Source organism: Pseudoliparis swirei, chromosome 18, assembly GCF_029220125.1.
Source record: "Pseudoliparis swirei isolate HS2019 ecotype Mariana Trench chromosome 18, NWPU_hadal_v1, whole genome shotgun sequence".
Classification (NCBI taxonomy): Eukaryota; Metazoa; Chordata; class Actinopteri; order Perciformes; family Liparidae; genus Pseudoliparis; species Pseudoliparis swirei.
The window spans coordinates 16,069,569-16,090,328 of record NC_079405.1 but is presented as its reverse complement, the minus strand read 5'-3'; the positions used below and the strand labels follow the sequence as shown (position 1 = coordinate 16,090,328).

Sequence of the window (20,760 nt, the reverse complement as noted above, 5' to 3'; positions counted from 1 at the left end):
TTACACTCACATGGATTGGTTTTAATTTTAGGCAAATTAATAAAAACCCATGACAGAACTGTACCTTATCTCCTTTTGGCCCTGAAGAACCCTGTGACCCCTGCAGAAAAAAGAAATGTCAAGTGTGAAAATAAGACCCATTCCAATAATAACTTACTGGAAGGAAAACAGAAACATGTAAACCATTGATTGTGTTATTGTTATTACAATTAATTAATAATAATAAAGACAAGTTGCAGTTTGTTTAAATAGTGTAACACTGCATGCGTCCCAGATATTAGTTTGGCATTCATAAAAATTAATTATATTAATACAGGTGAAGACACGTTCCATCTGTTGGAGTGTGTATGGTCAGCGCCTCGTTAACCTCGACCATAAATAATCAAAACCTCGCGTCAGAGGAGATCGGTCACAATTACAGTTTACACTTTTAGAGACTTTAATAACTCTGCTGTAGATAAATTATTGATCAAGGTTAACTTAAATAATTGGACTGACCTTGAAGAGAAACAGTTTGGCATAAAGAATCCTTGTTTTAAATGTGAATGTTAACCAGGATCATTGGATATTTTCTGCACTCATGTTTTAATCATATGACATTTCTGTTATCAAGAAATCAAACAAAAGTTGAAGTAGGATGTGATTACCTCACTAGGATGATCAACATGTCCAATTTGGAGCTGATTATTGCAGCTGATGATGCTCACAACCATGGATTACAAGTGTTGTGCCTTAAGTTGTTCTTTAGGTGTGTAAATGAAGTGAAAACAAATGTCAAATTTCCATAAGGGTATAAAGACCATAAATCTAAATAAATGTATAGAACAGGCCGGGTGACACACGACGGGGTCTTAAGGGGCCTCTGTTGTATTTGGTGCTCCTTCTGTCAAGCTTTTTCTTTAAATCTAAGATAAATAACAAAACAGTTGGCTGAGAACATGATGTGACTGTCGATTTGCGTTCAGCTTTCAGAACCACGAACAGCGTTCTGTTTGTCATCTGCAGAGCCAGCACTTAAACACAGAACATGGATGAACACATTTTTCAGAAAGCACTTAGTTCAATACTTTTGTTTTGGTTGTAAATAGAACTTTGATCCTCAGAGAGAGAGAAAGAGAAAGAGAAAGAGAGAGATACAAGCCGTGAACAGCTGTTTTCGAGGCCTCTCCCGGTGGATTTTGACCACTTGCAATCAAAGTATATTTTGAATCGTGTCTATGGGCAGTGTTTGTTTTTCTTTTTTTGTTTGGCAACAACCGCTAAGCTGATGCCAGTTAATTTTTTTATTTCATTTGGTGCTCCCAGCACTCGCCTGATTCCATGTCATTCGTCCCATCATACTAAATAGCAATATGCTGCATTTGTTCACATTAATATAAACATCGAAGTTTATCGTAAACACTTTGACCTTAATTCACACACTACTTATGGTAGTCTAATGGTGGCAGATGAAAGCATTAGAAGTTTAGAAACAATATATATGCCAATGACAAAAAACACATTCAGTAATATCACATGTGAGAGTGTTGTGACACAAAAAAAAGAAATCTAGAAATCAAACGGTGGCAGTGGAAGCTGATAACGCACATCTTCTCCGGGGTCTCCTGGTTCACCGTCCACTCCCTAGTATGAACACAGAAAACATGATGAGAAAATATGATGTGAACTTTATTACGATGCTTTTCCTTGCAGCGTGATTGAACTCACTCTCTCTCCTGTGTGGCCAGCAGCTCCTTTGTCTCCCCTGTTACCCTGAAAGACAGCAGATATTAGGGATCAGCGTTAATGAAAAAGACTTGGAGTGAACCTTCAGAGCTCATGCGTTAGGAAGACTCACCTTTTCTCCAGATATCCCTCTCTCTCCACTTGTGCCCGGGAGCGTTTGACCACTAAGACCCTGCATCAAGCATAACCGGGAAGGAGGTGTCAGTGGGATTCAGTTGCTCTGTTCTGCTTCTTCATTTACAAACTTTTAGTATTTTAAATTCCAGACGAAGCTGCAATAGTTTAGTATGTTACAGAATGAAAGAAAAGTTCTAGTAGCTACCGCCTTATTATGGACATTTACAGTGACTCACCCTCTCTCCTTTGGCCCCAGGGGGTCCAGCCACAGCCTGTAGGAGTGCATACGAATTAAGAAAATAATAGTAAATACCTGCGCAGCAAAGTATGGCTTCTTGCTCTTGTATGAAAAAACATAACTGTGTAAAAGCCTTTGTATTTAAGTATTAAATCAACAATTTGCTCTTCCAGCTCTCAAAGATTAAAAGCCTTAATACCTGAGGCAAAGACTCAGGAATGAAACCACTTTAAAGCTTTAAATGTTGGTGTATTTTAAAATCTATTGCAACTGTGGACAATGTTATTTCACTTGTTCAAGTGTGTGTGTGTGTGTGTGTGTGTGTGTGTGTGTGTGTGTGTGTGTATGTGAAATGGAGGTGCTGAGCAGACGGGCAATCGTTGCCTCATTATTCATCAAACTAGTGGAGTCACTGACAGCGTCACCGTGGCTCTGTCCAGGGGGCTGAACCCGGGGCAGTCGCAGTGAGGGAGCTGCTCGAGACGCTCATCACGATTCATGTCAACATTACAAACAGCAGGAACGGCCGTGATGAACAGAGTGCGTGACAATCAGGCTCCATCGTTGTGTCATTGCATCCCTCTCTAAATAACGCCAAGACGACATTACATCCCTAACACAACTGTTGCACGTCTGTATAAGCAAGTCACTGTAAATATGTGCTAATACATACCATTATGATATCTGGCAGCAATCATGACTTTTGCATTATTAAGCTGCGCTCGAGGCTAAAGCGTTGGATTGCTCGGTAATTAGAAAAGGGTAATCTGCACCACAGCAATAGCAAATTACCTGGTTACAGTGCAATTTATTTCAAAAGATAAGGTGCACTCAAAGATTACTAATAGTCTGGTAGCAGTTCATATCATGAAAAGAATCCAATTGTTGCTGCCACAGCATTTGCAGTGTATTAATATTGATATTGTAATAGCCATATTGGATAAAAAGTGAACAGAGATGATTATGATTGTATGTGATGAGCCCTGCAGAGAGAAAGTTATGAATGCATGTGACCTTCTCTTTCATTTTCCAGTCTCCCTGAGCTGAAATGTGGCTTAATTGAGATCCTCATCATCAGAACTGGGCCAGACGTTATCAGGCCGCGCCAATCCCTATCAACAGATGACTGCAGTCATTCAAATACGGAAAACTGGCACGCAATAATATTTCAGTGTCAGTGGTAGTTTGCATGAAGAGTGGCACTGACAAATCCCGTTTGAGCAGAAGCAGAACTTACTGTAATGTAGGAGTTCAAGTTAACACCAAAGTGTCTTTCACACTTAAAATGTCGAGGCATTTAAATTTTAAGAGAACAACCAACATTAGAACATCCAGGTCACAGATTTGCCAATTCCTATCAGAAATGCATTGTGCGCGGTAGTGAATGATAAGATGATGAACTCTTAGAACTAGCATGCATTGTATCTGTGAGGCCTGTACTCAGGCTCTTGTTGTATCTCAAGATATACTCTAATCTAGACAAGCTCCTGCCACTCGCAGACTGGCTGTTAATAGAACACTTAAGCCAATTATCCACTAATCTATGCAAGGATTTAGCTGAAATACACATTCATGGTTGATTCTTCAGGCCTACACAGGGATTTTCCCTATTTCGCTACATTTCTGTAAACAACTCCAGAGCTGTATTGCTGCAGATGATATAGACATATGAGGGTAGTGTGAACAGAAGAAAGAGTAACTAAATATATTCCGATATGTGAAAAGTCGTTATTCAGGGTGAGCAAGTGCCAGAAAATGTGCTCTTTGAAGGTCAATCAATAACTGTCGTATAACAGAAAGATGCTTCTGAGAGAACTTGCAAGGGAAGATGGAGCTCTTGTTTTTCCGCCTTACCCAAGCTCAAAATAAATGTTATGCTGGCTATTTGATATTACAGAAGATAACTCGCTCACAGAATACAAACAAAAATGTGACTATAGAATAGTTAGTCGTGTCTCCTAATTCTGGGTACCATGCACTTTAGGATAAAATGCTGAAAACCAATTACTCAAATGTTTTCATGAAGATCTTTTCTCACTTTCAATGGCCAAGATAGGTAGCGGTAGCTTTGGAAACTAATCATCTCCTAAATTAGAGGTCTGTAGCCAACCCCCTTGTTTGCATATGTCAATGCAAAATGAAAAACAGATGAGAGCTTATCTGGTGCAACTCCATCAAAGTACGATGTTGTTGTGCTTCATGTTGTTAAGTAGAGCGCAATTTCTGAATTCAATGACCGTTAAACACCCTCAATTTCTGCCTTGCCCATTGACTTCAGCTACAGGCTACTGAAAGATCTCCTCATCGATAGAGATTGTCTACATATTCTAAGGTTTTCTGTTTGGAGCGCTCCTCTTGTTCCTCTCCCGACAGCCTCATCGTCACACCGCTGCAGCCTCCTCACAGATATCACAGTTATAACATCAGTTTCTAGAGACAGCACGCAGCAGCATAGAACCAGCTAACAGCTGCACATCTGGACAACACTACGTTACAGGTTACAGTCGGCCCCGGCCCCGGCCCCGGGTGGACAAACAACCGCAGCCCAACCACAGCCCAACCACAGCCCCTGAATGAAGACTCAGAATAGGCATCAGTTGGAAGCGAATAAAGGCATCACAGAAATGTTATCACTTCTGGCAGCAAATAATTCTGTAGCTGGTATCACATCCAATAAAAACTCCCACACAACCAATTTCATTGACTGTCCTTTTTAGCCAGAGGCTGCTCGGTAGATACAGAATGTTCTCACCTTCCCTGGAGGGCCGCTGTCTCCCTGCTCCCCCTTCAAGCCCCCGTGGCCTGGAGGTCCAGCAATGCCCTGAGAGCACATTACATAATGAGGGAGACGGATAAAGACCGCACAGTGCAGGCTGCAGATTACAGACACCTGTCGCATGAACACATACAGACATTGGCAGATAGTCACACACACGCGCACGCAAACACACACACACACACACACACACACACACCTGCTTTCCTGGTAATCCAGGTATTCCTTCTTTGCCAGGCACCCCATCTCTTCCAGGGATTCCTGGTTTACCCGCTTCGCCCTGAGGAGCAGCACATCCTTCAGTAGGTTTGTAGTTCGTGTAATCACAAGCAGGTGCAGTCACATTTGTATTTGAGTGCACTTCAAAAGGTAGCAAATCAAAAGAGACGTGCTTCAATAAACACCACACATTATCAATTAATATGGATCATTAATGCGGTCTCTACTTATTTAACATATTTTATCTATACTAGTGTACTAGTATGTGCCTGATGGATTGTGGAGGTCTGGATCGTGGTCCATGCCTACTGCCAACTATTCATACGCTCTGTCATACTCATTGAATGTGTTGTAACTCTGTAATGTGTCCTTCTGTACACATGACATCTCTTGTTCTGTCCATCCTGGAGAGGGATCCTCCTCTGTTGCTCTCCTGAAGGTTTCTCCCCTTTTTTCCCCTTATTTTTGGGAGTTTTTCCTGATCCAATGTGAGGTCCTAGGACAGGGATGTCGTGTGTGTACAGACTGTAAAGCCCTCTGAGGCAATTTTGGGGGGGAATTTGTGATAATTGGCAATACAAAATAAACTGAATTGAATTGAATTGTGAAATATCACACACATAGACAACAGCTGGCAACCAAAAGGAAGCCAAGTAAAAGGTTGCAGAAGAGTTCTAGAAAGTCCGGACAGCGTACACAACATGCCGGGAGGTTCGCTCATTTTCCAGTTGACGGTACAACAAATCACACGTTATGTAACTTGCCTTTTTGAAAATTCTAAACATAAAACAAAGCCGAAGCCGCCATTTGTCAGCAAAAGCTTGGTACACATGTTTTGGCATTTCTATTTAATCACTTTCACATTTTCAGTTATAATTGAAACGCCCCCGGCCAAGAACATTCCTCCCTGTGCTCACATCACATCCTGATCACACACTCACCAGCTGCCCCGACAGCCCCGTCGGGCCCTGTGGCCCCTGCAGAGGAAAATAAAGGCAGTAGTAAAAAAACAAAACACATTCTGACACACACCATGAGATTTTTATGAATTACATGTGAAAACACGGAAGCTGGTTTCTCCCTGGGGGGACGCAGTGGGGACACTTACCACAGCTCCAGGGAGACCTTGTCGTCCTGGTAGACCTGTACTACCCTGGGCACCGGGAGGACCCTGCAGAGAACACAACAACTCACGCACTGTTCTAAACCCTTACCGTCTAGATTGTAATGGGATTTGGTAATAAGTCAATTAAGCCTCGCGACTAAAATATGCAAAAACACCACTGGAACGGTTTTACCTTGACTCCGAAACCTGGCTCTCCTTGGTTACCCTGTGAGAGACACAAGCGTGTTACGACTTCAGCTACAACCAAAAGAATCTCAGTGTCAATGCTGCCACACACTGGGATGTAGGTCTCTCACCTTCACGCCTGGGGTACCTGGAAGCCCGTTCGGACCAATGGGGCCCTAATTAAAACACACACCACCGACATGTAAACAGCTGCTGGTGAGAGTCGGTGAATGTGTGGGCATGCCTCATCACACAGGGGATACTTACACTTGGCCCGAGAATTCCAGGCTCTCCAGGGTTTCCCTAGCAGCAAAATACAAGTCATGTACGGTATACTCACATCATAAAATACTCACTGACAGCATATTTTTTAAACTTCGAATTTGACATCTTGGAAGAGTTTATTTGCTTAAGTTAGACGAAAAGACTGATACCGCTCCTGAGTTTGTCATTAAAATGACTTCCTGGAGTCTAAGGGAACTGGCTAAGCTAACTGGCTTCAGCTTCATATTCAGCAAACACTTATTGGCCTCCTCATCCAACTATCGGCAAGAAAGAGAATAACTGTACTTCCCAAAATATCAAACTATTCCTTAAAGCACATATAGATTCACATAAAACATTTGACAATACAAACACAGAGGATCAATAATGTCAACAAAGACCCACTGGCATGGTAAGCTCTGGACCAACAGGGCTGTGAGAGGGAAAACACACGCCGGGCAGCATCAGGACCAGCTGCATGCTCGATAAGCAGACTCAAGAGAATTGACAACACAGGACTTTTTGAAGTCCAAAAACCCAATTTCATATTCCCCTCTGCTATTGTACACTACATACTGGCGAGAGCGTTAGCTCAGGACGTCAGCTGACTTCCTGTGATCTCCTCCAACACATCTTTGGTGTCTTAAATTGTAACTATTGAGTTTGATGCGGATGCTTTGGGGACTTGGTATTGATTAATATTTGATGAGAAACCGATCAGCGTCTGACTCTTCTCCGAGCTCCCAGAAGGATGTTTCCAATAAATATGCATTGAGATTAAAGGGGGTGGGGCGGGGGGTATTTTCCTGGTAAATCCGTGACGATGTGTGCATCCTGATGATAGGTTGTTCTCGTCTCCTGTTGTTAAATGCGGATACATCTTGCAAGCTATTTCCTGTCTAAGCTAAAGCCCGCTGGCATCTCTAACGCGTCAGTGCTTTCCCCATCTGCATCAGACTCCACAGGGACAGGTTCTCCCCCCCCCCCCCTCCTCCAGAGCTCATCATGCCAGCCAGCAGCACAGAACCTACCGGTCTGCCAAGAACTCCTGGGAACCCAGGCAGGCCCTGGAGGGGACGAAAGACAGAGGAGGGTGGATCACAGGAGAGGGTGGGGGGGGGGGGGGCAGGGGGTGAGAACAGTGTTGGAAGAGGGGAAACAAACAACACAGAAAGAAGACACAGATGAGGAGAGAGAGGAAGTCAGAGTAAGGTGTCAGCCGCACAGCTGCAAACAGTTACAGTCGAAGGATCCATGACCCCTCGGCCCCGGAGAGCTCCACCAGCCAACCCGCTGGGGCCCTGAGGATGCAGCCAAAGAGAGATCCACTTTGCTGGGTTACTGGTTACTCACTGGTTGGCCCAGAAGACCAGCGGGCCCTGTTGGGCCCTGTTGGGCCCTGCTCTGACATGAAGGGAGTGGAAACACTGACTTTTACTTCTGCACCCGACCAAACGATCGTGACATACATCACACCGTGTGTGTTTGGGCTTTAGGGGATCACTGCACATAGGGATGGATAAGGATGTGACCTTAATGTGACCTCTGGTGTTAACTGGAATTATGCTGGTTTTAACCTCTTAAGCCCCAACGCACCACATATGGTGCATTTTTGATATTGTGTTTTAAACTGTCTATACTATTATAATAAACATGAGCAAATATATTGATCTTGTACATCAAATTAAAGAAGACAACTGGGGCTACAAGAATCAGTGAGCCATTTAAACACAACTCGAACACCAACTGAAATAAAAATAAAAATATCATAATCATCATTTTGTCAGGTGTCGGCCCACTCGGAACGTTTCCGTAGCTAGCGACATGTAGCTTTGTGCAATCATAAAAAATGAGATGTTCGAAAGCAAGAGGACTTCACACAGATTCTAAATATCTTTACAGAATCCTTCTGCACCAAAGTATCACGGAGATATAAGCCAAAGAACACATAAATATTAATCGCTTCATAGCTTTACATTCAGCAAATTCAACATTCTTTTGTTCTTGAGAAGAAGAAAAAACGTTTCTCTCCCCTGCATTCCAGCTGGCATGGCTTTAGTGTGTGTGTAGGTCCCTTTAAAAACCAGGCGGACTTTTGGGGAAGCGTCATAGTCAGCTGTCAGGAAGTTCAATTTCAGCGAATCGGAACTCCTCCGTGAATCGCCACCTTAACGTGGTGGAGGAGTTTGAGAGGCTCAGTGATCCCGGGAGCTATGTTGTCCGGGGCATTAGCCCCTGGTAGGGTCTCCCAAGGCAAACAGGTCTCGGGTGAGAGTCCAGACTAAGAGCGGTTCAAAAACCCTGATGAAAAGCAGCCCACGGACTTTAGTCACCTCGCCCGGACAAGGGAAACCGGGGCACCCTCCCGGAGCCAGACCCAGGAGGGGAGCTCGTCGGCGAGCGTCTGGTGGCCGGGCCTTCGCCTATGGGGCCCGGTCGGGCTCAGCCCGAAGAAACGACATCGAGCAGCAACCCTGTGGACCCACCACCCGCAGGGACAATCATCGGGGTCGGGTGCTATGTAGACCGGGCGGCAGGCTGGGCAGGGGACCTGGGCGGGCCGATCGCCGGCGACATAGACTAGCTCTAGGGACGTGGAACGTCACCTCGCTAGCGGGGAAGGAGCCGGAGCTGGTGCGGGAGGTGGAGCAGTACCAACTAGATCTAGTTGGGCTCACCTCCACGCACAGCGTTGGCTCTGGAACCAAGCTCCTGGAGAAGGGTTGGACTCTCTTCTTTTCTGGAGTTGCTCAGGGTGAGAGGCGCCGGGCGGGAGTGGGGATACTCACAAGCCCCCGGCTGAGCGCTGCCGTGTTGGAGTTTGCCCCGGAGAACGAGAGGGTCGCCTCCCTGCGCCTACGGGTTGCGGGGAGTAAAGCTCTGACTGTGGTTTGTGCTTATGCACCAAACCGCAGTTCAGAGTATCCGGCCTTCTTGGAGTCGGTGGGAGGGGTCCTGGAGGGCACCGCCTGCCGACTTCATAGTTCTCGTGGGAGACTTCAACGCTCACGTGGGCAAGACAGAGAAACCTGGCGGGAGTGATTGGGAGGAACGGCTTGCCCGATCTGAACCCGAGTGGTGTTCTGTTATTGGACTTCTGTGCTAGCCACTGCTTGTCTATAACGAACACCATGTTCGAACATAAGGTGGTTCATAAGTGTACTTGGTACCAGAACAACTTAGGCGGAGATCGATGATCGACTTTATAATCGTATCATCTGATCTGCGGCCGTATGTCTTGGACACTCGGGTGAAGAGAGGAGCAGAGCTGTCAACTGATCACCACCTGGTGGTGAGTTGGATCAGAGGGCAGGGAGTCGGCCAGAGAGACCTGGCAAGCCCAACCGTGTAGTGCGGGTGAACTGGGAACGTCTGGTCGAGGACCCTGTCCGGGAGGTCTTCAACTCCCACCTCCGGATGAACTTCTCACACATCCCGAGGGAGGTTGGGGACATGCAATCCGAGTGGACCATGTTCAAAGCCTCTATTGTGGAAGCGGCCGACAGGAGCTGTGGTCGGAAGGTCATCGGTGCCTGTCGCGCCGGCAACCCAAGAACCCGGTGGTGGACACCGGGGGTCAGGGAAGCCGTCAAGCTGAAGAAGGAGGCCTACCGGGCCTGGCTGGCCCAGGGGTCTCCTGAAGCAGCTGACGGGTACCGGCAGGCCAGAAGGGCTGCAGCTGCGGTGGTCGCGGAAGCAAAAACTCGGGCATGGGAGGAGTTCGGGAGGCCATGGAGAAGGACTTTCGGTCGGCCTCAAAGAGATTCTGGCAAACCGTCCGACGGCTCAGGAAGGGAAAGCAGGGTCTACCCCAGGCTGTTCTCAGCGTGGGGGGGGAGCTGCTGACCCGGACAGGGGACATCGTCGGACGGTGGAAAGAATACTTTGAGGAACTCCTAAATCCGGCCAACATGTCCCCTCTAGAGGGGCAGTGCCTGTACACTTGGGCGGGGTCGCACCAATATCCCTGGCAGAGGCCGCTAAGGTTGTTAAAAGCTCCTTTGTGGCAAGGCGCGGGGTGGATGAGATCCGCCCTGAGATGCTGAAGGCGCTGGACATTGTTGGGCTGTCTTGGCTGACACGCCTCTTCAATGTCGCATGGGGGTCAGGAACAGTGCCCTTGGACTGGCAGACCGGGGTGGTGGTTCCCATTTTCAAAAAAGAGGACCGGAGAGTGTGCTCGAACTATCGTGGAATCACACTTCTCAGCCTCCCTGGGAAAGTTTATGCCAGGGTACTGGAAAGGAGGCTCCGACCGCTGGTCGAACCTCAGATTCAAGACCAGCAGTGCGGATTCCGTCCCGGTCGTGGAACTGTGGACCAGCTCTTCACCCTCGCAAGGGTCCTCGAGGGGTCCTGGGAGTTTGCCCAACCAGTCTTCATGTGTTTTGTGGACTTGGAGAAGGCTTTCGACCGGGTCCCTCGGGAATTGTTGTGGGGGGTGCTGCGGGGGTATGGGGTTCCGGACCCGTTGCTACGGGCTATCCGGTCTCTGTACGCCTGCAGTAGGAGCTGTGTTCGCATCCTCGGCAGTAAGTCAGACACGTTCCCGGTGGGTGTTGGTCTCCGCCAGGGCTGCCCTTTATCACCGGTCCTGTTTGTGATTTTCATGGACAGGATATCTAGGCGCAGCCTGGGGGTGGAGCAGGTCAGGTTTGGGGGTCTTGGGATCACCTCTCTTCTGTTTGCAGATGATGTGGTCCTGTTAGCATCCTCAGACCATGACCTCCGGCACTCACTGGGGCGTTTTGCTGCCGAGTGTGAAGCGGCAGGGATGAGAGTCAGCACCGCCAAATCTGAGGCCATGGTGCTCTGCCGGAAACCGGTGGATTGCTCCCTCCAGGTGGGGACAGAGTGCCTGCCCCAAGCGAAGGAGTTCAAGTATCTCGGGGTCTTGTTCACGAGTGAGGGTAAGATGGAGCGGGAGATCGACAGGCGGATCGGTGCAGCTGCAGCAGTAAAACAGGCGCTGTACCGGTCTGTCTTGGTGAAGAGAGAGCTGAGCCGAAAGGCGAAGCTTTCAATTTACTGGTCGGTCTCGTTCCAATCCTCACCTATGGTCATGAACTTTGGGTAGTGACCGAAAGAACGAGGTCGTGAATACAAGCGGCCGAAATGAGTTTCCTCCGTAGGGTGGCCGGGCTCAGCCTTAGAGATAGGGTAAGGAGCTCGGACATCAGGAGGGAGCTTGGAGTCGAGCCGCTACTCCTTCGCATCGAAGGAGTCAGCTGAGGTGGTTCGGGCATCTGATTCGGATGCCTCCTGGACGCCTCCCGTTAGAGGTTTTCCAGGCACGTCCTACTGGGAGGAGACCCCGGGGAAGACCCAGGACACGCTGGAGAGATTATATCTCCCGGCTGGCCTGGGAACGCCTCGGGATCCCCCAGATTGAGCTGGAAAGTGTCGCGGGCGAGAGGGAAGTCTGGGTCAACCTGCTGGGTCTGCTGCCCCCGCGACCCGACCCCGGAATAAGCGGATGAGAATGGATGGATGGATGGATGGATTTCACATTTCAAATATGGCGACGCCTTTCTGTCTCCTATTGGCTCACAGTGCTGTCAATCTTGTCTTTCTTGGTACCAATCGATTCTATTGGCTCTAAGTATTCCAATGACGTGTCGTTCTTTAAAATCCGCCCTTCCCCAGCGGAGATATCTGCGCGCGCAACAGCTGCGCTGTGACAGATCCAAAAACCGGCTTTACGCACAGCACGCACGCGCACAGCACCACTTTGTTTGATCGTTTTCTTATCTTTGATTTACGGTTTTAAAGGCACATAATGATGTATTTGCATGTATTGAACACCACAAGTAAAAGTGAAAGTGAAATAAATGGTTTGGTACATGAGAAAAGTCAAATGGCACAGATGGTGCTTCAATGTGCCCAAATGCAAATTGGAGAGACCTCGCCTAAATTCTCTTTACTAAAAAGTCTCCAACTATTGTTCTGCTTTATTTTTCTGAGTCAAACTTTGCAGAGAGTCTGTTCACAAGTTGTATTATTATCTGGGTGATTTTAGGCCTTTGCTGTGCATCCATCCAGGATATATTCATCCTGAAAGTACTTTTTTTTCTAATCGAACCTGAAACTTCTATGAAAATAGAAGTTTCATCTTTATTTACTCTTAACCAGTAACATATATACTAATATTTACACATCTGAACAAAAGCTCACATGTGTTCCCTTTATTATAACACCAACATTATTCAAATAGCTTTTGTGGTTGCAGAGCTACACCCTTTTTAGTCTGGGTATGTCATTTCGAGCAGAAACCTATTCAAAACTGAGCAGGTGCATTATGTCTTTTATATGAATTAATACTCATATATAGAATACTAATAAATTAATCAATTATTAAGTATTATGAACTATATAATGTTATTCTCATGAGAAAAAGAAAGTCACTTACCCAATCTGTTGAAAGAAACATTCACTACAGAGTACAGAGTTACACACGTGTGTGTAAACCAAGGCAGTCATTACTATAACGCGCTCATAAAAGAAATGTTTTGGAGGAATCTTCAGGCGTAGAACTTTACGACCAGTACTTCACACTTACCGGTTTCCCATCCTGACCCGTTTTTCCTGGTTCTCCCGGTGATCCCTGAAAGGACAAAGTAAAACATGTTTTATCACGCCTCGGATGTCGTAGCAATGAACTCAAAGCAGATTATTTTATGATGACAACACTCAGCTCACCTGCGAGCCGTTACGCCCCATTTCTCCAGAATGTCCTCGGTCTCCCTTGTCGCCACGAGACCCCACGGCACCCTGTGAGACACGTGACACGGAGCTCATTTGCATATATAAACATGTGACAGTGCATGACAAATGTTCTTGGACTAGGAGTACATCTTACCCGTTCTCCTTGAGGTCCTGGTGATCCTGCAGCACTAGGTTCTCCCTTGTGCCCTCCGGCCCCTGGAGGGCCTCTGGCTCCAGGCGGACCAATCAGTACAGAGTCAACAGATGCTCCCTACAGTATGTAAACACAGTATATTTACGTACTGTGTATTTTATATTGACATTATTTTAATGGTAAATCTCTTCGTTTTACTGCTTTAATAACAAAAGCTGAGATGGAGTTGACCTTTTGACCTGGTGGGCCGGCTCCTCCCGTTGGCCCGACTTTACCCTGAAAAACAGAAAACACTCAGTTCCATGTGGAAGTTATTGTTGTTTGGCTGTTATATATATATATATATAATTTATTCTGCATGCTTCTATGTTCTGTGTCCGGACATGGATCTTTTTATTCGGTCCATTTGAACATCGTCTCCCTTATTTTATTTGCTTTGTCTGTTTTTTATTTGTGAGTCTCCTTGTTGGAAGTCTTGTTAGTACTTGACAATGTCTAAGAGTAATCACTATTCTCACTTTTAATTGTTCGTGCACCCCATTGTTTTATGACATTTGCCTCTCGAGATGAGAAATGGCCTCTTGGCGATAACTACATGTTTTTATTCATGTCCCTTATCAAATAAACCAAGTCAGAAGTCATTACATAAAACATGAATTTCTTCTCACTACCTCGCTGTGTTGGACTGAAATATGTCAATGTCACATAAACACTTACATGTTCTCCTCTGTCTCCTTTCTCTGCTCTCTCCCCCTGAAAGGCAGATATATACATTTTATTAGCAGAATCATGTTCAACGACAAGTCTCCATGTGTTTCCCCGAGTCCCCTCAACTGAAGCTCAAGCAAAGTCCAGACAGGAAGACACTCTTTACACGCCGGTTCATTTGTAAGCAGTCTCTTAGTCTACCAGCGATTACTCCATCAGCCGATGGGGGCGGGCACGATGAATGAAACAACCAGTGAGAGGCAGCGATGTTCTGTAAGCCAATCACAGCGTCGTTGGCCAAACTTAAAACAATGTCCCCTCTGCTGCTGTCAGCTGTCATTTCAGCTCAAACCGATGCGATTGAACTCACCTTATCTCCGGGTCTTCCAGCCTCGCCTAGTTCCCCAGCTCGCCCAGGAACTCCCGGTATTCCTGGTTTGCCTGACACTCCAGCGGGCCCTGGGGGTCCCTCTGGCCCTCGCTCTCCAATGGCTCGACCGGTAGGCCCGGTTGCACCCGAGGGTCCTCGCTCCCCTTGATCCCCTTTGCCTCCTCTCTCTCCATGGAAACCACGAGGACCCTGGTGCACGACGGAACAGGAGAGCTATGAAACTGACTTGTGATGTTGAGACTTCAACATGGACTGCAACCTCTGGATTTGCTGTGGCCTGTCTGAGGGTCTTCGTCAGCCTCCAAGATGCTCTTCGTGGTACTTACGTCTGCACCAGACGGTCCTCTCGGTCCAGATTCGCCACCGTCTCCTTTATCCCCTTTCACTGCCTTCTGCACTGGAGCCGGCAGGAACGTGTCCTTCCTGTCCACAACGGCCTTCAGATCCGACATCTTCGTGGAGGGAAGAAACGGGAAATGGTCGGCGGGAGCTACGTAACCTTCAGCCACAGGCCTAAAGGCCATGTTCAAATGTATTTGCACACAACTTTTGAAATATATGGTTTTACTGCAAACATATTGAATGAGGTTAGCTAACTCCTCCACGCTATCGGGGCAATGTTTATTCTAAGAACTGCCAATTTAGTTAGAAATCTAAAGTCAGTGCACTACGTCAAGGACATCGGGCCTCACATGCCACCCGGGGGGTTTTACCTATTTTTATAATGCCCATAAACCAACAGCCAATCCCATATTGGACCATGGTAACTCTGTTAATCCTCTTTTACTGGTTTAAGACATTGTAATTTATAAATACATCTGGAAGCTGTAAATGGCATGATGACACTTGCAAGAACAAATAAAAACACTTTGCAATTGTAAATCAATTATTGTTAAACTCTAAATACCCGTCTCTCCTGATTGAACTCACCTTATCTCTACAATTGTGTTACTGTTTTTATGGGAAACTACAATTTCCCAAATGTATTTTCAAATGAAAGCACAAATTTATGTTGACATTTTAAATATGCCTAATAAACATATCTGTCTACTAAGGGAATGTTTAGCGCTATACTGACATACGTGGGAAAGTAGTTATACCCACATTACATGCAGGTGCAAGGCTTTTGGAAATAAGTATTGATGAAAGGACTAACAGTCAAAATTGTCCATCAAAAATATATTTAGCAAATCTCTTCATCAACACGTATCGTCATTTCTATCTCAGAAGGGATCTTCATGCTCTGACTTAATCATTTTCAAAGCCAGAGTGAAGATGTATCCATTGCATTAAATACACCTCCTTATATTACATGAACTACTCAAGACGAGAAAACTTTCTGCACCTTAAAAGGCTTAAAAAAACTAAAATGTTACAGAATCAGTGAAGTGCAAATCCTAATTGTGTGCCTGTCCACATACCTGAATGCCCATGATGGCCAGAGCCTTTTGTACATCCTGGTCAGAGAAATACACAAACATCAACAGAGATGAACAATAGCGACCATAAAGGATTCTACACTTCTCAGCGATGTGCTGACATCTTACCACGGCTGTCCCCGGTTTGCCCGGTGACCCGTCCTCTCCTGGGTCTCCCTTCCAATAAAATGACATCAGAGCGTCAACACAAAACACACACAACCTCAATCACGACACATTTTCGACACAATAAGGACGGACATTAACTTACAGCATCGCCTTTGTGGCCAAACGGGCCTCTGTCGCCCTGGAACAAAGAAAGTTAGAAGGTCAAGAGAACAAGTGTTTACGAAGCTAAAGAAAAACTGTGATAAACACAGACATCCACGACTTACTCTGGCTCCCACAGCGCCAGGGACCCCAGGCACGCCCTGAAGGGCAGAGCAAGGACAACGATAAGCACATCAACAGATAAGACAGTGGCGGGGGGGACGGGGGGGGGGGACAACAGATGGAGATAACAACACACATGTTCGCCGCTACATGTGGGAGAGAGGGCGACGCTGCTGCGGACAACATGACCACACAAGGTCTCTTATTGGTTGTTTCTGTAAAATAAACTCTTTTAATATAGCATGCAAAAAGAAAATATAATGAGTTGTCCTGTGCAGATAATGATTTTATCTTCCACTAGTTCACATTAGCCCTGATGGTCTTCATAATTTCTAGCAGACATCACTTTACACAAAGCAGTAACATGCATTTAAAGACTGTAATTAACAACAGAGTCAGAATGCTGCAAAGTCATGCATACTCACGGGGGTTCCTGGAGGCCCCTGCGGGCCGGGGACTGGTGCCGCTTCGACTCCTTTAAAGTACACCACCTGAGAGACAGGAACAAGGTATAGATTAGTAAAGATGACAAATTACAATTCCCATTCATTGTTTGTTTAAAATGTGACTCCATCTGTCGCACCTGTCCAGGAGGACCAATGCTGCCAGGTAGTCCAGGAGAACCGGAAGGGCCAGAGGGTCCGACAAGCCCAGTAAGACCCCGGTCTCCTTTCGCCGCGTCTCGGCCCTGGAAAACAGGTGCAATTACACAACTGAGACTCTCTCTCCACAGGGTTGCTTCCTCTTGCGATAGAGTAGAGGCTGAACTATCAAATCAAAGCAGGTGGCCTCTGGCCCCCCCCCCCCCCCTCCACTGATGTTCTAGAGATAATTAATGTGAATTTGCACATGAAAACAGCACAGCACTGACATTTGGTGCCTGTCTGGATCCCTCTCAGAAATGGCTCCCCCTTAAAGGCCAGGCGTGATCATTAGAGGCTAGCGCATGTATGTAGCTGCTTCTGAGAAGCCCATTGATTCAGCAGTAAGTGAGGGTGTGATGGTAATGTCAATGTCAGAGCCAACTACAGTTGATAAATACACACTTGAGTGGGAAAGTGATGAGGAGAAAGCAAAGGAGGAAAGCTGATTTGTAATACAATAAAGTCAAGGATCAATACAGGAAGACGGGGGTGAGAAGGGGCAGGTCGACAAACCAAACACAAAGAGAAATAATGATATGAAAGAGATTTGAAAAAAACTGACATCTCTTCCAGCAGATCCTGATTCTCCTTTGTCCCCCTGCACATTAAAGACAGCACAGTCAGATTCACAAAGACAGACATAATAAGGAAGCAATTTCAGAAAACAAATGAATAAATAGACAATAGTCCTATCTATTTAAAGTACTGTTTGATTCTATTTTAAATCCTTTTTGTTTGCTATTTTTACATGGAAGTGTGTCCTGTTTTATGAAAAGCACTGCAAAGATAATATTCACAAATAGTACTTTATCAAAGATGCTAGACTTTAAGATGATAACATCCAAATATATTGTGTTAAGAATTTGTCCCCTATTTGTGAAACAGAAACATGTTGTTGTTGACCACAAACCTTCCTCCCATCTTCCCCGGGTACACCATCTTCACCCTGAAAGTGAAAATATAATGCATTATAGACTTGAACTAACAAACCAACTGAATAATGGCCGGTCTGGTGCAGGAGCACTCAGGTCATTCATAGCCATTGCTTTAGAGACTCACGTAACACCACATATGGAGACGAGCCCTTTATTGTCAGGGCCATTACAAAATTAGAGAATGATAGACAGACGGACTAAAAGAAACAAGCAAGCACTCCTGAACAATAATCGTATTCTGTCTGTTTGGAATAAATATCAAATTATCAGTGAAGTCAAGAAAATGATGAAGTATATAAGCTAGGAAAAGTCTTATAGCGAGGACTTACCATCTTGCCAGGAGAACCAGGTTTGCCATCTTCAGCTGCTTTACCCTGAAATACAACAACAAGGACGACGACACTGAGCACATGTGGTGTGAAGAAACTATGAAGAGAAAAGTTTGTGTTTTGGTGTGTGTGTCTACTCACAGGTGTCCCTGCAATGCCCGGGGGCCCGACAGGCCCTGAGGGGCCCTGCTCCCCTCTTGGTCCATGTAAACCCTGTTCATCAAACACACACACATTAATCCCACTTTTTTTCCGACTAAAAGCCTGCCAAGATCAGACTGGTTTAGATTAGCTCACATGTACTATTGTGGGTAGAAAGGAAATTTACAAAATAGAAGATCATTTTAAATGCTTAATTTAGTAGTTTAAAAGCAAATATGACATCAATAGCAACTGCAATTTGTTGTGGATTTACAGCAGCAGTTACAGAGTTATCATGTGTCTCCCCCCCACAATATGATGTGGACTCTTTAACTACACTTTACATTTAGCAGGACTTTTAGAATCATTATTATGGCCAATATTACATAATAGTCTCCTGTGAAACTGGACAAGCCTAGTGATGTCTTTCCCTGTAGTTGCCTTATGCAACTGGCCCCAGTAGTTAAGCCTGATCTTTAATGCCTCCACTGCGCCCCCTGCAGCACACACACATACAGTGCAGACGGAATGCAAATCAGGGGCAGATATGCGTTTACTGAGAATGTGTTTAATACAGTATTTGTATAATATTATTTAAATCAGAAAAAAACGTTTAAACTATTCCCCAAATAAATATAAAATTACAATTATATATTTCAAACTAACAAACAGGAGAGATTAAACTCACATCTCTTCCAGGATCCCCCTGTTTCCCAGGATCCCCCTGCAAAAGGAAAGAACAGTGCATCAGCTACACATTCACACGCCAGTGAGGCTGCACATGCGTATGTCATTTAAATTTGGGGAAAAGATGGCATGAAGTACCCTCTGGCCAGGAGGTCCAGCTGCACCTGCTTTACCATCCAGACCAGGACGTCCATCCAACCCAGATGTTCCCCTTTCTCCCTGAACACACAGATGTTTAGAGTCAGAAAATCACATGCAATCAACAGTTAGAAAACAGTGGCTGAATTCAATTGTAGGCCCCTCTGCCCCCACTGAGGATTACTGCAGGTCAACAGAGGGACAGCAAGAATGTGTTGTAACTGTAATGATTCCTTCTGTATACATGGCATCTATTGCTTCTGTCCCTCCGGGAGAGGGATCCTCCTCTGAAGGTTTCTTCCCTTTTTCCCGTGAAAGGGTTTTTTATATTTCTTTGGAGTTTTTCCTGATCCAATGTGAGGTCCTGGGACAGGGATGTCTATGTGAACAGATTGTAAAGCCCTCTGACGCAAATTTGTAATTTGTGAGAATGGGCTATACAAAATAAACTGAATTGAATTGATTTGAAGAACTGCCAGTTTATATATATTTTAAAATATTGATAAAATGACTTTTTTTTATTCAGTCAGGAATATTGTGAGGACCATTTCCTCTGATTGATTCCAAACCTTATCTCCAGGCGCTCCTCTTCCTCCTGCGTCGCCCTGTGAACATTAGAAGGGAAAAAAACGTGTGTGTGAAAGGACGTGAACAAATCACTCAGGTATCACAGATATCTAGTGATGAAAATCGAAGGAGAGAAGCAGTGGCAGAAAGCCAACTCACTCTTGTGCCTGCAAGTCCCCGTTGTCCCTCTGGACCCTGGACAAGTAGCGCAGAAAAAACCAGAAGTCACAAATGATCATGAGTCATGCGCACCAGATCCACCGGGGAAGGGGGCGGTGTGCAGAGGCTGTATGGTGGCTCACCAGATGCTCACACGAGCATTTACAAATTGCAAGAATGAGGCAAACTCACCCGTAGGCCCGGGGCTCCGGGAGCCCCGGCTCCGCCCATCTGACCTTTGCTGCCGTGCTCTCCCGGGTCCCCATCGTCACCCTGGAAATAACAATAACACCAGATGAAGCCTTTGGCTAATCATGACATTTTATAAGAGTGTTTTCACTACTGTGTCTGCAATAAGACTGGATGTGGTTGAATAGTTCTTGCAACAGGTTCAGTACACACCTTCTCTCCTCCCTCTCCTTTCAACTGGCCCTGGATGGCAGCCTTTTGGAGAACACAGATATGTAGCGTGAGTTGAGCGACAGGAAGTTCTCTCAATGGTCAGAACTATGCAGCTACATGTTGTTCATAACTCTAGTTTTCTGAGATCAAAATAACACACTCACCAATTTTCCTGGTGGCCCTGGAGGCCCTTGAGCTCCCTTTAAGAATAGAGTGAAATACGTGAGCCAACTAACAGTAGATATAAACCTCGATAAGAACTTTGTGAAAAAGTAAAGCAGACAACAAACCAGTTCCCCTTTCACTCCTCTCGGTCCTGCGGCTCCAGGGCTGCCCTGTGATGGAACTCAGATCAATAA

General features: G+C 45.8%; 1 protein-coding gene across 1 annotated transcript in view; it reads right to left on the bottom strand.

The window, feature by feature from the left end:
* Positions 1 to 20,760, bottom strand: part of col7a1 (collagen, type VII, alpha 1) — a 66,876-nt gene that overhangs the window by 11,096 nt on the left and 35,020 nt on the right. Inside the window, exons 55-92 of the mRNA XM_056436725.1 lie at positions 20,692 to 20,736; positions 20,566 to 20,601; positions 20,402 to 20,443; positions 20,192 to 20,272; positions 20,000 to 20,035; positions 19,843 to 19,878; positions 19,274 to 19,354; positions 19,137 to 19,172; positions 18,449 to 18,520; positions 18,308 to 18,352; positions 17,954 to 17,989; positions 17,606 to 17,641; positions 16,983 to 17,087; positions 16,825 to 16,890; positions 16,402 to 16,437; positions 16,278 to 16,313; positions 16,136 to 16,183; positions 16,010 to 16,045; positions 14,915 to 15,040; positions 14,568 to 14,777; positions 14,207 to 14,242; positions 13,721 to 13,765; positions 13,490 to 13,606; positions 13,330 to 13,401; positions 13,190 to 13,234; positions 7,662 to 7,697; positions 6,634 to 6,669; positions 6,498 to 6,542; positions 6,374 to 6,406; positions 6,184 to 6,246; positions 6,017 to 6,052; positions 5,056 to 5,136; positions 4,833 to 4,901; positions 2,079 to 2,114; positions 1,838 to 1,897; positions 1,708 to 1,752; positions 1,588 to 1,623; positions 65 to 100 (exon numbers count right to left, since the gene is read on the bottom strand). Of these exons, the coding sequence (XP_056292700.1) occupies positions 65 to 100; positions 1,588 to 1,623; positions 1,708 to 1,752; positions 1,838 to 1,897; positions 2,079 to 2,114; positions 4,833 to 4,901; positions 5,056 to 5,136; positions 6,017 to 6,052; positions 6,184 to 6,246; positions 6,374 to 6,406; positions 6,498 to 6,542; positions 6,634 to 6,669; positions 7,662 to 7,697; positions 13,190 to 13,234; positions 13,330 to 13,401; positions 13,490 to 13,606; positions 13,721 to 13,765; positions 14,207 to 14,242; positions 14,568 to 14,777; positions 14,915 to 15,040; positions 16,010 to 16,045; positions 16,136 to 16,183; positions 16,278 to 16,313; positions 16,402 to 16,437; positions 16,825 to 16,890; positions 16,983 to 17,087; positions 17,606 to 17,641; positions 17,954 to 17,989; positions 18,308 to 18,352; positions 18,449 to 18,520; positions 19,137 to 19,172; positions 19,274 to 19,354; positions 19,843 to 19,878; positions 20,000 to 20,035; positions 20,192 to 20,272; positions 20,402 to 20,443; positions 20,566 to 20,601; positions 20,692 to 20,736 (2,172 nt within the window). The remainder of the gene's footprint in view (positions 1 to 64; positions 101 to 1,587; positions 1,624 to 1,707; positions 1,753 to 1,837; positions 1,898 to 2,078; positions 2,115 to 4,832; positions 4,902 to 5,055; positions 5,137 to 6,016; positions 6,053 to 6,183; positions 6,247 to 6,373; positions 6,407 to 6,497; positions 6,543 to 6,633; positions 6,670 to 7,661; positions 7,698 to 13,189; positions 13,235 to 13,329; positions 13,402 to 13,489; positions 13,607 to 13,720; positions 13,766 to 14,206; positions 14,243 to 14,567; positions 14,778 to 14,914; positions 15,041 to 16,009; positions 16,046 to 16,135; positions 16,184 to 16,277; positions 16,314 to 16,401; positions 16,438 to 16,824; positions 16,891 to 16,982; positions 17,088 to 17,605; positions 17,642 to 17,953; positions 17,990 to 18,307; positions 18,353 to 18,448; positions 18,521 to 19,136; positions 19,173 to 19,273; positions 19,355 to 19,842; positions 19,879 to 19,999; positions 20,036 to 20,191; positions 20,273 to 20,401; positions 20,444 to 20,565; positions 20,602 to 20,691; positions 20,737 to 20,760) is intronic.